The sequence below is a fragment of the Neopsephotus bourkii genome, unplaced genomic scaffold, assembly GCF_033783945.1.
Source record: "Neopsephotus bourkii isolate Nb327-2 ecotype Australia unplaced genomic scaffold, CSIRO-AGI_Nbou_v1 NB_1500, whole genome shotgun sequence".
Classification (NCBI taxonomy): Eukaryota; Metazoa; Chordata; class Aves; order Psittaciformes; family Psittacidae; genus Neopsephotus; species Neopsephotus bourkii.
In genome coordinates this window covers 648,172-664,951 of record NW_026901976.1, presented here as the reverse complement: position 1 = coordinate 664,951, position 16,780 = coordinate 648,172, and the positions used below count along the sequence as shown (strand labels likewise).

The 16,780-nt window shown below is 37.5% G+C and overlaps 1 protein-coding gene across 7 annotated transcripts in view; it reads left to right on the top strand.

Annotated features, from left to right (window-relative positions):
• VPS13D (vacuolar protein sorting 13 homolog D) overlaps positions 1-16,780 on the top strand; it is a 113,854-nt gene that overhangs the window by 33,998 nt on the left and 63,076 nt on the right. For 5 of the 7 annotated variants that reach the window (XR_009727842.1, XR_009727841.1, XM_061369488.1 and 2 more), the window contains 18 exons: positions 411-566; positions 1,105-1,330; positions 2,143-2,217; positions 2,932-3,138; positions 3,564-3,653; positions 3,866-4,006; positions 5,207-5,329; positions 5,958-6,032; positions 8,627-8,732; positions 9,415-9,567; positions 10,164-10,299; positions 11,288-11,335; positions 12,198-12,348; positions 12,981-13,191; positions 14,288-14,535; positions 15,174-15,365; positions 15,525-15,651; positions 16,611-16,753. Coding sequence is in view for 5 of the 7 variants with exons in the window: in XM_061369488.1 (XP_061225472.1) it covers positions 411-566; positions 1,105-1,330; positions 2,143-2,217; positions 2,932-3,138; positions 3,564-3,653; positions 3,866-4,006; positions 5,207-5,329; positions 5,958-6,032; positions 8,627-8,732; positions 9,415-9,567; positions 10,164-10,299; positions 11,288-11,335; positions 12,198-12,348; positions 12,981-13,191; positions 14,288-14,535; positions 15,174-15,365; positions 15,525-15,651; positions 16,611-16,753 (2,608 nt within the window). In the remaining 2 variants the exon portion in view is untranslated. The remainder of the gene's footprint in view (positions 1-410; positions 567-1,104; positions 1,331-2,142; positions 2,218-2,931; positions 3,139-3,563; positions 3,654-3,865; positions 4,007-5,206; positions 5,330-5,957; positions 6,033-8,626; positions 8,733-9,414; positions 9,568-10,163; positions 10,300-11,287; positions 11,336-12,197; positions 12,349-12,980; positions 13,192-14,287; positions 14,536-15,173; positions 15,366-15,524; positions 15,652-16,610; positions 16,754-16,780) is intronic. The other 2 variants (XM_061369490.1, XM_061369489.1) reach the window with 1 other exon arrangement.

Genomic DNA, 16,780 nt, shown 5'->3' with positions numbered 1-16,780 from the left:
TGCAGCCAGTGTTGGGGAGACAGAGCTGAAGAAGCTCTAAATAACTGAAGAGAGAGCAATAAGAGCATTCAGGATTGAGGGTTATGTAGTGTGTATAGGGAGAGTTTAAAAGAACTTGCTTGGAAGAAGAGGCTGGGCAGAGATAGAGTGGGGTTAAGTTTAGCATTAAAGGGAATATTTTGTTGCTTATCAGAATCTCTTTTCCAGAATTTACAGCACAGCTGGGCACTGGAAGAAATTGTCTGGAGAAGTTTTGGAATCTGCTGTCTTAAAGTTTGCAAATGAATTCTCTGTAGAAAGCAGTTTGTTCATAGCTATAGCCTTGTTTCATGATAGTCTTTGATTCTGAGTTTCTTGCTAGGCCTTTTCTCTCACTTCCTAATTTTTTTAAACCCATTTGTAATTTGTAGGTGTTTTCATGCCGGTTAGGAAGTGAGCAAGAGACTGCACTGTCAATCATTGATCCAGTACAAATTCAGCTGGAGCTTGTTGGGAATGCTTCCTACCCGAGTGGTTCAGGTCTGTTGGATGCTTTCAATAGTGAGGATTTTCCTCCTGTTCTAGAGGTGAGATTAAATACCTGAATAAAACCGCATGCAATAGAGGATACCAGACCATGATCTTGCACAGACTACTTTCAAATGCATAAGAAAAGAGTTAAGACAGATTTTTGCTCAAGTGGAAAAGGCAAAGAAGCAAACATGCAGAAAGTGCACTTAGTGGTAAGGAGCAAGGGATTTCTGGGATATATTATGGAGATTAGTAGTGGGGAAAAAAGTAGGCTGACAAGTTAGTTACTAATACCCAAAAGAAAAAGTTCTGTGGTCTGTATCTCAGTGCTTATTAGAGGGGAATCTCTTTTTACCATTATACCAAAGAATTTTTTTATTTTTTTTTTGCTCCACTGACACATGCTTTTAGTTGTTAGTAAATAATAATAAGCTTGGTAATTTTATTACTGGAGGTTTAAAACCGTGTGGTCATCAGATTCTAATACTAAATTTTATCTTCCTTTGTGAAAAACTTCGTTGATATTTGAAGCTCACAAGAAAAACATGTAGAAAAGGGTAACTCTGAATCTTATGTTTTGATTTTTCCATTTAGATTCACTTGCAAGCACTGGATATCAGACTGTCCTACAATGATGTTCAACTATTCCTGGCAATTGCAAAGTCAATTCCTCGACAGACTAGTGCAGCTATGCCTGACACAACTATATCAACTGCTGAAAATACTGCTAACCCTTCCAGTTCAGCACTGGTGAATGAAACTTCCTCCTTGACACATGAAAACAGAGATACATCCAAACGTGTGTTGGATCCTGTTCTTGGTATGTTTATAACTGCTGGAGCAAAGTTATTTTTTATATCTGAAGGAGGTTTCAGCTGTGTGAAGCTAGACTGTATACTTAACACAAAAGATGTTGATATCTTAATGTGTAAAGGCCTTCATTAATTTGAATTATCAACGATAACATTGTGATGATACTATTTTAAAAAGTAGGGGGGGTTGTTGTTTTTTTTTCTTCTGGTAGCATGACACTGGGCTCTTTTACAGTTTATTTAGCACTGCTTGTCAGTGTAAGTCGTCATGGAGTACTTCATATGTAGCAATGATTTAAAGCGGAAGAGGGGCTACCTCTTCAAATACAATAAACTGATAGTGAAGTGGAAAGCATCACAATTACTAGTTAACCTCTGTAGCAGTCTGACATGCTTTTTGCAAACAAATTTACAAATATTGTGTGTGGTCAGAACCACTGTCTGACAATAGTGAGAATGCACTAGTGAAAAGGCTTCTTTGTTACTGCACTGGAGAGTCGTGTAGGGAGTTCCAGGTAATAGTGTTCGGAATGAAGGGTTGGTTTACAAAATTGTAGTCCCAACTTAAATTCATGGAGTACATTGGCTTCCTGTAGGAGAATAAAAATAGCTCATGTGCTCCAGAATATCAGCATACCAGGTCGGGGGGTTCTGGTTTAGGTTTATTTTTTTCAAAGCAGTGCTGACTCATATGCTTTTTCTACAATTGTAATCTTATGCAAACAGCCCCTATTTTTCATACAGATGTGGCTTGATTTTAGAAATTAACAGCAGTAGATAACTGTCACGGATTTATGGTTATTTAATTGTTCGATTACAGAGGTGCAGCTGGCTCGCCTCCAGGAGTTGGGATTCAGTATGGAAGATTGTCGTAAAGCTCTTTTGATCTGCCAAGGTAACTTCAAATAATCTCAGCTGGCCTTGCAGACTGTCTAACTTCCAACTAAGTAAAAACTTCCAGGCTGTAAAGTAGCTGTTGCACAGGCAGTATTTCCTTCTGTTTACTTTGGCTGTGTGTTGGCATGTAATCTTAAGCATTCTCATTTTTCTATTCTGTTGCTGTGTAGAACCTACCTGAAAGATTCTTCTTGCTTTTGGGATGTCATATGTGGAGTGTTAGTGTATATTTTTGTCTGGGGGGTTGGATTGTTGTTTTGGGGCTTTGGGTTTGTTTTTTTTCTCTTTTATGGTATACCTACTTCTTGCTATCATCCACCTGTTTCTCCTTAGAGCATGTGTTTTCATCTCTCCTTTCTGAATTATGTATTTTATCTGCTTCTACATGTAATATGTGACAAGAGATGGAGCTTTAGCGCAAGTGACTTTAGCACTGTCATGTTTCCCACCTTGTTTGTAGGCATTCATAGTATTAATATAGCTTTATATTATGTTGCCACTCAGTGTGCAAACTTGGAAAACACATTTCTTATTGTTAGCAAATACTAATGTATTTGTAATCTTCTCGTATTTATGTTAGTAAGTAGAAGGCATTCAGGGTACTGTTGATACTTCTGGAGAGAGAAGGAATTAGTTTGCTTACGTGTGTTTTTTAAATACATTTTGTTGAAAATGTAGATAATGACTGATGGCTTGTTTGGTTTTGTCTAAGGTGACTTGAAAAAAGCAGCCACTTGGTTATTTAAGAACGCTGAACCTTTGAAATCAGTTTCCCAGTCCTCTTCTGGTCGAGATAGCCAGGGGATTTTGCCTTTTCAGTTCATCTCTGGAGTTGAAATAAAAGCAGAAATTATATGCATTTGCTTTATTGATGACTGCATGGACTGTGATGTTCCTCTTGCTGAGTTAACCTTTTCACGTGAGTATCTTGTTTTGCTGAGCGAGCTGCATAAAATTACTGCCAGTTACTGTGTATGTTCAGCATCATGCTCTAGTTTCTTAAGGCTCATGAAATTTTAACAGACGGTATTTTGGTGGTGGTGGTTGTGGGGGGGAGTGTTTGTTTTTAGTTTTTGTTTGCTTGACATTTTGTTTTTAAGAAGATTACAGTCTTTGTAGTGGTAAGTTTCTGGTTTCAGAACATAACAAATGGAATCTGTCCTGAGCATGTTGTAAAACATCACTGGCTGTAAATGTTATTTGAAGCATATTGTGATACACTTTTTGTACCATTTAAATTTAAAAGACAATACAAAACCTTCCGTAGCTTGCTTAACAGTTCATGAAATTGGGAAATTTGATTGGTTTGCATTAGTGTAATATTCACTGGGGTTTTTTTTGCAGGCTTGAATTTTCTCCAGCATTTGAGAGCCAACCCAGAAGGTTATGCTCGTTTTACCCTCTCTGGAGATTATTACAATCGTGAGCTTTCAGGTGAAACACTGGGGGGGTTGTTGTTTTCTTTAGTCAAGTTCAGGAAAACAGCCTTGCCTACTGCAGTAGCCTGAACTTCACCCAACATGCAGTGCATGTAATGGATTGTGAAGGGTTGAATTTTGTGATAGTGAAAAAGTTAGGTATGTAAACAGCATTCCAGTTTGGCCTTCAAATGTGTAATACATGTGACTGTTTCTGTTCATACTCAGGCTGGGAGCCATTTATTGAGCCTTGGCAGTGTTCAGTTTCTTGGCAACAGCAAGCTTCGAGCCGCCTCCATCCTTCCCGACTGAAGCTGGAAGTAAAGGCTGAACACCGTCTGGATATAAACATTACCTCTGTCTTCATGGGTACGTATGAATATTCTCTGAGAGCATCACTGTAGTTTTCAGTGTTTCAATATACTGAAAATGACAGGGACTTCTGATTGCTGGTGTCCCAGAGATGGAGGGAGGGAGATTTGGTGCCAGTCCCTACATACTTCCCATGATGTTGTACACAGGTGTGCATTTAGGCAGCCTGTATTTTATCAGATATTGTGGAAGTGAAAAGAAATGAGTTAAGTATTTTAGAGGGTAGTAGGAATTCTTTCTTTGGTCATAGGAATTTTATCAAATTCATATGCCTCTTGAAATTTAGTTTTAATCAGAAGCAGACTTTCATCTAAAGCTTTCCCTGCTTTACAGTACTTAAAAATACTTTTATGAGCTCAACTCATTTTTCAACACCTTGACAGGTGTAGTGGGTAGCTACTCATTTCAATTCTGTGGTCTCTGAAAACCTGACCTGTCAATTCCCACCTCAGGAAATCAAAATATTTTGTTCATCATTAATTCAAACTTCATGTAAGCATCTGTATTGTGAGCCTGTGATGGTGTGCATTTCCCAGAAAGATCATTGCTTATGCTGTATGGAAATCTGAATGTAATCTGACATAAGAAAAATGTCAGTATCTGAGCTTGCAAATGTAACAGAAGAGCCTTCCTTGACCCTTGACTGTTCCTTCCTTTCTCCTGCAATCCTGTGGCAGAAAGAGGGAGACAAGGTGGGAGGGAAAGAAGCAAGTCAAAGATTCCTAAGAGTTCCCATCATGCTTTTTAATACTAATGACAACAAGTAGTAAGACTAGTTTATGATTAAAACTGTGCAGAGGACTCTGTTGGTGTCTAGATATTTATTTAGGCAGGAATGTGCATGTACCTCTTAAAAACAGTAAAAAAAATAGTCAGAAACTACTCCTGATTTAGGTTAATTGCCTTCTCAGGGAGAGCTCTCAGACTGCCACAGGAGTGTCTTGAGAACATGGAATTCCACTGAAATTTTTTAAAAAGGAAAAATACCTTAAGAATAGAAAAATATTTGGCTTTGAAGACTCTGCTGATTGCTTGTTTCTTTTTGACTTATGTAAATGGCTCATAGAAAAAGCAGTGAAATAAAACTTCTGCCATTAAAGTGAAGTTTCTTCAGTGTTAAGAGTGTAACATGCTTTTCAGTTGCTTTGTTTACTGCCACCTTGGAGACATACACTGTCTATGCTTATATTCCTCTAGAGCAGTACACGTGTACCAAACAGTCCTGGATGGAAGATTACTGTAAAGAGGAGAAAGAGGTGAATGTAATCAGTACAGAAGACTGGATGGATTCTTCGGTGGATCCACCATGTTTTGGGCAGAGTATGATCCTCATTAATCCACTTTATTAGAAACAGTCCTGACATACACAGTCATCTGTCTAATGTATTACAAAGATAAATATTTGGTGTTCATAGCATACAATGAATAGTTAATGATATTTGGCAAAAGACAAAAAAGCTATTTTCTGTTCAGTTGTGTTCCATCTTTAAAACAAAAAACCTTTCTGGCTGCTTAGCCTTGGGTAAGAACTTTGCATGGCTACTTCTGCTTCCTTTTTTCCTCACACTTTCTCAGCTAATGAGTGACTACCCTGTCAAAGCTTAAATAAGAGTGTTGACTTTAGGGTGTGTACAGTTCGGAGGTTATCTTTTCCTTTCTGTACCCCCAGACACCTGCGCGACTGAATATCTGGAAAAAATGCTGTTATATTCATGAAACAATCCCCTGAGTAATAGCTCTTGATATGTGGCAGGTCTTTTCAGCTTCTTGCTTCTGGAAGAAATTTCTGCAATTTAAATGCCAACTTAGTGTAAGCACAAGGGTAGAGACTCACACACTGACTGCATGATGCCAACTGCCTGTCTCTTTCCTGATGCATGATGGGGAATAATCTACCTGTTATAGGCGGTTTTTCTTACATGCTAACTTTGTCTTTCCTGTCTGCCAGGCCTTCCTCTTGTCTACCTTAGAACTAGGAGTACAGCCAGTTTGACTAACCTAGAGCATCAGATCTATGCTAGAGGTACTGTATAGTACAGAGAGACAAAAAGGTTATTTTTTCTTATTTGGAAGGCTCTTGTACAATAAATACTGTGTTGTATTTGTGACTAGCTGATTGATTGGCCTCTGTATTTTAAAAAAACCCAGATGTACGAAACCCCAAAACCAAACAACATAACTGCTACTTGGCTTTTAAGTGGCTTAACTTAGAATTTCATGCTGTTTTTCTGTTCCTTCAGGAAAGAAGGGAGAGATATAACTAATCCTGAATAGACTGTCTGAGGAACGTTGTAAGAATTATTGACTGGTCAGCATTACTTTTCTAGAGAGACAATATAGTATGGTTAAAAACAGTGTCATAAAATCACAAGGTTCTATTTTATATTCAAAAAATATCCATCAGTATGTTCAATATCGATACTTATGCTTGATTCACCATGTTTATTTAGCTACTTAAAACTTTAAGATGCCTTCAGAAGGGACAGTCTGTTTTCTGTAAGCCTTCAGAGTAAGGCATTCCTAATAAATACCTGTTTAATTAGTTCTATATTTGACAGTATGGTCTTCGGCCAAAAACATGCAGTTTAAAGTAAGATTTATAAGAAATTTTTGACATTATGGAAGACCAGAAAGCATACTTGATGAATATGTTGCCCCTGAAGAAAAGTTGCTGCATGGGAGGACAGAAAGCATTTTATAAATCCACATCTGTGGCCTGTTAGACTGTCCCTTAGGAACATTTTCTCTGAGTGGTTGCAGGCAGTTCATAGACATTTTTAAAAAAACCCAAAATGGGAAACGATGGAAGGATTTATTTTTCTGAGGTATTTTTCAGGAAGGGTTTTCTTTGTGAAATCAAATGGACAATACAAACCTCAATACTTATTTCTTGGCTTTTAGTGGCTGTTACAACTAAATTACTAAATGAATTATGAAAAAAAACCCCTCCTTTTAATGGTAATATTTATTTTCAGAAAATTGTCTCAAAATGCATGTTTTACATTATATTTTCTTTGGAAATTCAGGCCATGGTCCCAACAATTCTTTTTTAAAAGTCTCAATAAATTGGCAGTTGATTAAATGCCAAACTAAAAGTCCATTTGGTTTCTGATCTGTAATTTTGTAGAACCTGGGCTAGCCAAAAAAATGGTACAAAGCCAAGCTTAGCACTGAAAAGATTTGTTTTATTTGCAATTGGCAACAACCAGTTTTCATTTTCAAGAATTCCATCTTCTTGACATTTAACTGGAAAGAACTTTCCTGTAAGCTTCAGAGAGATCAGATTTAACTCTCCACTTGCACTTTAAATTATACAGGAAGGACAAGGGGTAATGGGTTAAAACTTAAACAGGGGAAGTTTAGATTGGCTATAAGGAGGAAATTCTTTCCTGTGAGGGTGGTGAGGCACTGGAATAGGTTGTCCAGGGAGGTTGTGAATGCTTCATCCCTGGCAGTGTTCAAGGCTAGGCTGGACGAGGCCTTGGGTGATATGGTTTAGAGCGAGGTTTCCCTGCCCATGGCAGGGGGGTTGGAACTTGATGATCTGAAGGTCCTTTCCAACCCTAACTATTCTATGATTCTAAGTTGTATATGATCATCAGTAACTCCTTCAAAAACGTACCTACCCACTACCCCTTCTTGCCTGTGCAGACCTGTGCTTAAGTTACTAGTTAGACATATGGTGGGATGGATGTGTTTCAAAACATGAAGTGCTTGAACTTGGTATCAGTCAGCCTCTGGGATGACTGCAGATAAATTCTGTGGAATAGATTTAATTTCTGTCTTGCCTTTAGTTTAAGCAGCTGATTTATTGTGTGAGCCGCCTTTCTACTTCTGTCATTCAAAAGGATGTATGTACTTAAGTAGCAGCCATTTATCTTCCTTTTTAAGTAAGTAACTAGAATTTGACAGGCTTTTTTTTTTTTCTCCTGTCCAAACACAGTAAGTATTTTCACAGATACAATGTACTGCAGTACAGAAGATGAGAGCAACACTTGCGTGCTTGTTAGTATAGTAATGCATACTTGGAAGAAGTCAAGCATGATAGGTGAAGTTTCTTCTGGGGTTTTGCTGTCCCAGCATTTTAACAAAGCCAGATAACCTTTTAGTTGCATCAAATAATTTTTCATACTTCGCTTTAATAGGAATTTTTGTGGATAGGGAAATACTTCTTCAGTCTTTGAGGATAAAAGTCACATTTAAAGGGGATAGCGGATAGTCCTGTATTTCTCATGTTGAATAGAGTACTTAATCATAAGTGAATATGCGTTTAGCACTTTATGAGCCTTTGGATGTACCTGAAAAGTTACTGCTTATCATTGGGCTTTTAGTTAGGTTTTCCACATGTTAGAACTGGAGTCACTGTGTTTTTAAAGACTTCATATGAAGAAACAAAAGAATATTTAGATTAAGCTCAGTTCCCGACAGGGGTGATGTAGAGGAAGATTTTGCTTTGTACCGTTTTTGTAATACTTACTACATTTTAACATTTTTAATAATCTGTTATCCTGATTCTTTGATCTGTTTAGTTAGTGAAGGTTGTGACTCATCCTACACTGACATCTGATGAATGCTTCTCTTTTAAGCATTTAGACAAATCTTTATTCTGTTTTATAGCTGAAATGAAGACTCCAAAACGCAGGCAACCATTTGTCCCATTTGCCCTAAGAAATCATACTGGATGCACGCTCTGGTTTGCCACCCTAACTACAACTCCTACCAGGTAAGAAGCTGTTGTAGTATCACTGTGACTGTCTGATTTCTCTCCCATGTCAGCCAAACCATAATGTTTTTAGTACTTTAGTTTTCTTCACAAGAAACGTATGCAACACCCATTCTTTCTTAATTAAGGGCCTTTTCTTTGGCAATAAGAACTAACTGCAACTAAGAAAAAAAAGATTATCTTTTTTCAAGAATCTCAACAGAGTTAGAAAACCCATCAGAGATATTCGTAGAATCATGGAATAGTTAGGGTTGGAAAAGACCTTGAAGATCATCTAGTTCCAACCTCCCTGCTATGGGCAGGAGCGCCTCACACTAGACCATGTCACCCAAAGCTCTGTCCAACCTGGCCTTGAACACTGCCAGGGATGGAGCATTTGCCACTTCTCTGGTCACCCTGTGCCAGTGCCTCACCACCCTCACAAGGAAGAGCTTTGCCCTTATATCCAACCTGAACTTCCCCCGTTTTGGTTTGAACCCATTACCCCTTATCCTATTGCTACAGTCCCTGATGAATAGTCCTTCTCCAGCATCCTTGTAGGCAACCTTCAGATAATATAGGCCTCCTTCATAGTATGTCTATGTTTACTGCAGGAATGTATAGACTGAGGCAGACTAAAAAGCACTTGTTCCTTGAAGTAGTTTCTTTGTCAGTTTGTGAAATGATGTGATTGTCTTCTCAGGGCTGCCCTGTCTCACAGTGGGAGTCCAGGTGTGGTTCCTGAGGAAAACGGGACGTTGCTGGACGATGCCCACAATGTCAGTGAATGGCAAGAGGTTATTACTGGGGAAGAGATTCCATTTGAATTTGAAGCTAGAGGAAAACTCAGACACAGGTGAAGTGACCAGGCTGTGAGATGTGTTTTGGCACACTCATGTATGAAACATACAGGATCATAATTGTTGAGGACAGTAGCAGATGTTAAATAAAAAGCGGATATTTTTTAAATCTCCTGTTAATATTTTGGTTTTAATAAAACTCACAGAGTGAAATTATCAGCTGTCTGGAAACAAGCATATATTGCTGTTGGTGAAAGCTGTTCTAGATATGAGTTGGATCATCATAAGCTTTTGGAAAGACTTAGGGGCTTCAATTACAAATCCTATGTACTTTATTCTAAATGGGGGGGAGAGTGGGCAAATTGGTTGTTGAGCATTAGTGTTGTCAGTGTTAAGAACTAGAAGAACGTGTTAGCAAATATGTAGCATGCTTTTATTTTTGCTTACATGGTAGTTGTACTTCTGTATGTTCACTAGGGAAGGTTGAACAGATGTAAAAGCATGTCTTGATCCACGAGAGAAAATCTCTTTTGAGACTTTTTTTTTTTTTAACCTTCAGGGAGATTCCTTTTTTTGGAATCCAGGGGATGTTCTTGAACTGTTTGATACGTAATAATGCTTAATAGTAATTTAACTTGATCTGACTTGATAGGCACACTCACGATCTAAGAATTCACCAGTTACAAGTGAGAGTGAATGGCTGGGAAGAAGTCAGTCCAGTGTCTGTAGATAAAGTTGGAACATTTTTCCGATATGCTGCACCAGATAAGAACTCATCCTCTTCTACTGTAAGTTCTGATTTTGAGTGTTAGTTTTAAAAGAATATGTGATCTGGGAGTAAAGATGTCTCCAACATTTTGATTTTAAAGCAGCTGCTGTACGAGATGGTCCTCTTCCCAGTTAGCTTGGGTGGGAACAGTTTGGAGATGCTGTGTTCCTAACTGGCAGTTTTATGCATAATAAAAACACAGAGTACTTGGTGGTTAGTCTGTGCTTTGCAGTCAGAGCTCCCAGTGACACACTAATATATTAGTATAATGAACTCGTGGGGACTGAGCTTTAATTCAGCAGCTATTTTTATTTCTTCTACTGCAGGAATGCTTTTCATGTGTTTAATTTACTTGAAATAAATAACACTGGCAATTTCCTGTAAGCCTAGAGATTGTTGAAATATCTGGCTGCTTAGACAAAATACACTTGTCGTGAAGGAAAAATGCAAGTGTAATAATCAGAAGGCTGGCAGTTGGTGGTTCAGGCTCAGTGATCAGAATGATCTCATGGATTGCAAAACCAGTTAAGTTTTGAGCTTAGCTACTGAAAATTGTTGAGCACTGGAGAAGTTGGAGATCTTTTGGGTATAAAAGAGGATTAGAATTTAGTTTCATGGAACTACTGACAAGAGCCGGTAGTCTCTGCTTTGAATCAGAGATTTCTGATGCTTTCATATGGAATCATAAAAAGCATCATCTGTCTGTAACTTGATTATTGAAGGGAAAGGATGCAAATTAACGAGAATTGCTGTTCAAAAACAACTTCTGTAGCTTCTTTCTTGTTTTTTCAACAAACCTTCTTCCTTCAACTCTTTTCAAAGCAGTATTACAAGCAGGTTTTCCTAATAGATTTCTGAAATGTTTTCCAAACTGTATTGAAGATCAGCTCAGCAAAAAGCGATAAAAATACTCAGTTTATTCTTCTGTATTAATGTTCTGTATTGCAACTGAGAGTAATAGCTGAAAAGTTGAACGACTTTAACTTTTTTGTTTACTATTTTCCCAGCTTGGAAGCCCAATAAGTAGAACAAATATAATACATCCGCAAGTCTACGTGAGTATATATTTTTATTATTTGAGAGCTACTTAAATAAGACTAGCATAGTTCTACAGTGAGTTGGCTTTTCCATCCTTCTAGAACCTTATCAAAAGTGGAAGTCAGGCAAACAGAATGAACTTTCAAATCAGTATGTGAATTCCAGCATGTGAGCCCATATAAAATGTGGGTTTCAGGATATAAGTGGACTTCGTTTAATGTAGAAGATAGAGCACCTCAGTAGGAAGGAAGCTAAGAGTGAAGGAAGTATGAATATTCTAAGGAAGCTTCACCTTATTTATTTTAGTTTTGACAGATAGGAATGATGAGTGGCTTGTAATTATATGAGGCTTGGAATTCACACTCCATGAATTTATGTAATAATGTAATAGAGAATGTGTAAATTATTCTTTTAGGGTCTATATTGCTTTTATTTAAACTTGCATCATTCTGAAAATGATGATGGAGTTACTAGTATATAGAATTACTTTTTCATAGTTAATTTTATTGTATTTTGAGGAGGAGATACAGGATTATAAATCATTATTATCAAACTATGTATACCTTAGGTGTTGTACGTGGTTGGACTCAGTTGGCAAGTTTTTACTCCAGCAGTTACTGCTTCAAAATTGAGGCGTCCCTCTTAGAATCATAAAGTCACAGAATAGTAAGGGCTGGAAAGGACCTTAAGATCATCAAGTTCCACCCCCCCTGCCATGGGCAGGGGCACCTCACAGCAAACCATGTTACTCAAGTCTCTGTCCAACCTGGCCTTGAACACTGCCAGGGATGGAGCATTCACAACTTCGTTGGGCAACCCTTTATCTCTTCTAGATATAATCATTACCTGAGCTTTTTAATGCTTTTAAATATCTTCCAGTTTTCTTCATTGCCTCCAGTTCGTGTGGTATTTGAAGTTACCATGGAAGGTAGCGCTCGAAAAGTGATAACAGTGCGCTCAGCCTTGATGGTGAAGAACAAGCTGGAAACACCAATGGAACTAAGGCTAGACAGTCCTTCTGCTCCTGACAGTAAGTGTTGTATATTTCTTACATATTGTGGGGAATCTTTAGGTTCCCCCCCAAAAAGATTCACCCATCTATACGACAGAGTAGCCTTCCCTGGAGAGGAAATTGGTAATATTAAGAAGAAAATGATCAGTAATGTAAGCTAGAGAACCCACTAAGAATTTTGCTTATTGTTCAGGTAAATGGAGAAAGCTGGGACTCTGCAAAGACTGAATCTTATTTCTGTATGTAGCCTGTTGTATCTTTTATTAGTAGTCTAGAAGGCTTGGGGAATTAGCATGCAAAGGAGCAGTCTAAAAATGTAGCAATAAGTTCATAATGTACACAAAACATAATGCATGAGGTCCTTTTGAAATAAGCATTTTCACTAAAGCATCCAATCAAGAAGAATTTGAATTCTAGCAATTTCATGTGGCTCCTGTCTGAGATTTACACACTTAAGTTTGTCTGCTGCCAGATTATTAACAAGACTTGAAAACAACAGATTGGGGTTTGAAACATACATAAAGTACCTGGTGTTTTATGTTAAATCAAGCCAGGTTGCTTCAAAAATTTGGGACTTACTATATGAAAAACTTGATGCTTTCCAGTTAAAGGGCCTGTTTTAATATGTATGTTTTCTTTTCTGGTTGCAGAGCCTGTAGTTCTTCCAGCAGTTATGCCAGGAGATTCCTTTGCAATTCCATTACATCTTACATCTTGGCGTTTGCAAGCCAGGCCAAAAGGAATGGGAGTCTTTTTCTGTAAGGCTCCAATTCACTGGACTAATGTTCAGAAGACAGCAGAGGTCTGTAGTAGCAAGCAAGAGTGTCATTCAATGGAGTCTGAAAACAGCCATTTTTTCAGGTAATTAAGACCTAATTGTTTTCCTGTATTATCTTCTTCTAATAAATGAAATCATGTGAGAGTAACCAACAGGAAAGAAGATCCTTTAAAGATGAAAGCTGCTGCAGTTTAATGGGATGTTTTGTTTGGTTTGTTGACTAATGAGAAAGCATTGAAGCATAACTGCTGAGTTTCTGCAGGGCTCCTTGACGCCCCTTTGACAGTGCCATTAGTCTGAGAACCCAAAGTAAACACACTATTAATATTTATTGTAAAAAGGAAAAGGTTAGGAAACAGAATGTGTACTGCTGTTGAATTATCTAGTCTGTCTCACTGAGGGTAATGGTGGTTTGCCATAGTGTGGTCCCAAATACTCATCCTTTGTCATGAATGTCCTGTGCTCTATTCTAAGCTCCAGAATGTCACTGCATGGTGAGGACGTTAATGGAATTTTGTAGTTATGTGGTATGATGGATTTAGGGAAGCTCATAATTTAGGAAATACAAGAATAGAGATTATGGAAGTTGTTTCAGGAAGAGACTTTTACATAATGTTTATAGTTACTGCTGTGTGTCAGTTCCATAGTTCATTTTTAATCTGCTGATTTTGAATGTATCACAGGAAGGAAAATTAGCAAATTATTTAAAATGGAGACTTACTTACTCATTATTTTACCTTAAGTAATGAGAAACTAAGCGTCAGGTGGCCAAAGCAAGGATACATCTATTTGGAACAAGGACATGTTCAACATGTATGCTTAAGAACATGATTATACTCTAATAGTTAAAATCTATTTAGTGATAGTTGATAACATGTTTTTTTTCAAATTTATGAAAATTGGTAATCTGTAAATGCAATTTTCTGTTAAGCTTTTTCAGTGACTAAACTAATTATTTTGATTAAAACGAGAAAACTCCTATTGTCTTAATGTTAGGAATAAATACAAAATACTTTATAATGAAACTCTAAAGTGCTTGTGTGGAGAATGATTATAAATGGTGGTTTTGATGTCAGTCCTGAAAGTACAACATAATGTGGGATTCAATGCAGTACACAAAGACAGGGTTCAATTATTCTGTCAAGTTCATTGACTTCTCACATGTGTTTGCCTTCACAGGTTTTGTGTGGCTATAAAGAAAGAAAATTATCCAGATTACATGCCTTCCAACATATTTTCTGACAGTGCTAAACAGATTTTCAGGCAGCCTGGGCATACTATTTATCTGTTACCAACAGTGGTAATCTGCAACTTGCTGCCTTGTGAGCTTGAGTTCTACATTAAAGGAACACCAATTAAAGGGACATTAAAACCTGGCAAAGAGGCAGCATTGCACACAGCTGATACATCTCAGAACATTGAGCTTGGTAAGGTTCTTTTTCAGATCCCACTTTCTGATCCTCCTGGAGGGGAGTACCTCTCTATAATTGTTTCTTGTCTAAAGAACCACACTATTGAGAAAATTGGAAGTGTTTATATGATTGTCTCATTGGGTTGCAGGGTTTCTTATAGTTAATAACCAAGTGCCCGCATCCCAAGAGAATTAGGAATATTGCCATCATTCCCCAAATCTGTCAGCTGTCTTGATCTGTTCCTCATTCAAGGTCTTTTCTCATTTTCCTGAGAGTGGAAACTGTAGATAACAGCAATAAAGAAGGGGATAAATCAAATAAATTCCCCAAATTTTGGGTGATTCTGCTGTTACTTCTGACAGAAAAAGTTGGTGTTGACACTGTGTGTGAAATTACTGAACTCTGGCTGGACTTCTGATGCTTAAGGTGGTAATTAGCCCTAAGCGGTTCGTTATAGAACTTTTTTTGCTGCTTGTGACTTAAATTGAGGCACTTCTTTATGAGGTCAGAGGTTACTATGCTGGAGAGATTTTGAAGTTTATCTGGATAAGCTATATGAAATAGAAAGGTTCAGCTGTAGGAAACACCAGACTGTCTGCTCATCAGAAACCAGTGTGTTTCTGTACAGGTGATGTTTGGTTTCATTTTTGTAGGGATACTGCTAGAAAACTTCCCAGTCTGCAAAGAGCTGTTAATTCCTCCTGGGACACAAAACTACATGGTGCGGATGCGGTTGTATGATGTCAACAAACGACTGTTAAGCTTGACCATCCGGATTGTGTGTCGTGCTGAAGGTTCTCTAAAAATACTGATTTCAGCACCATACTGGTTAATCAACAAAACAGGTAAGTTTACAGTATTTTCTGTAATCATAAACTGGGAAATAAAGATTCCATGCAGTGTTAGGGTAGTCCCTAATTTGAAATAGTTTTTACCATTCTCATTTTAATTTATTCAGAGGTGAAAAGCAGTTTAATACTCCATCTTTTTGTGTTTACTTAAAGGATTACCACTTATCTTCAGACAAGATAATGCAAAAACAGATGCTGCAGGTCAGTTTGAAGAGCATGAGCTTGCTAGAAGCCTCAGCCCACTTCTCTTCTGTTACGCTGATAAAGAACAGCCAAACTTGTAAGTAGTACTGTAAGAGCAGCATACAGGAGGAACCTTACAAAGTATGAAAGTAATTCTCAGAGGATTGAGTGCTGATATACTACTATGAATATTGTGTAGGTAAAGTCCCTGTTAAGAGAACTTGTTAAGTTTGTAAGATTGTAAATACTGAAATAAATGTACTGGATAGTTAGACATTGCGTACTGAAAACTCCTTGGTTGGCTAATTCTGTTGTGTCTGCAGGCTGCTTTGGGTTTATTTTGCATGTTTTTAACTCATACTTCTTTGTAAGAAAATCAAAAACCTTTTGAAGAGAATTACCAGGTTGTATAAATTACTTTGTTACCACTAAAAAAACCCACCCCAACCCTCTAATCCTAAAATCTGACTATTAATAGAGAAGTAGTAGCAGTTGTTTAATAAACCATGTAAGTCCACATGCAGCAGAGTTACTGTGATTCTGATGTAAAAGGAAATGGCAGGATTTTGGAGAGGAAACTTTTCAGTTACTTTAACTGGTGACAAGGAGAGAACTTTCTTTTTCCATTAATATAATAACATGATTTAAAACAAACTTACCTGAAGTGTTCTGGAATTCTTGCTGAAATGAAGAATGGTTTAATTTATCACAAAAATTATTATTTTTTTTCTCTTTTCAAATTAAAAGACACACAAACGTTGTCATGGTTAATTAGTCTGAAAATTTCCAAGCTTTTTACATGACATGGTCACTGAATATTTGCTTTTAATTGAATAATTGCTGAATTATTGCACTGAATTTGAACATATGTTAAGAGAGCTTCTGGCAGAAATGCAGAATGGATTACTCAAGAAGAGATTTATTGTGGCTTCTAATATTTTTATATTTAAACACAGGTGTTCTTTTGTACCTGGTTATGTGTTTAATCATCAGTATTGTGTTGATACCTGATCCTTCATTTAAATGAGTAAAGCTGTGTTTTCTTCTCACCTTTAGTTGTACAATGCGGGTTGGAAGAGGAATCCATCCTGAAGGCATGCCTGGCTGGTGCCAGGGTTTCTCCCTGGATGGTGGTAGTGGTGTGAGATCCCTGAAGGTGATTCAGCATGGAAACAGGCCAGGCCTCATTTACAGCATTGGTATGTGTTGACAGGAACCTTTGGGAA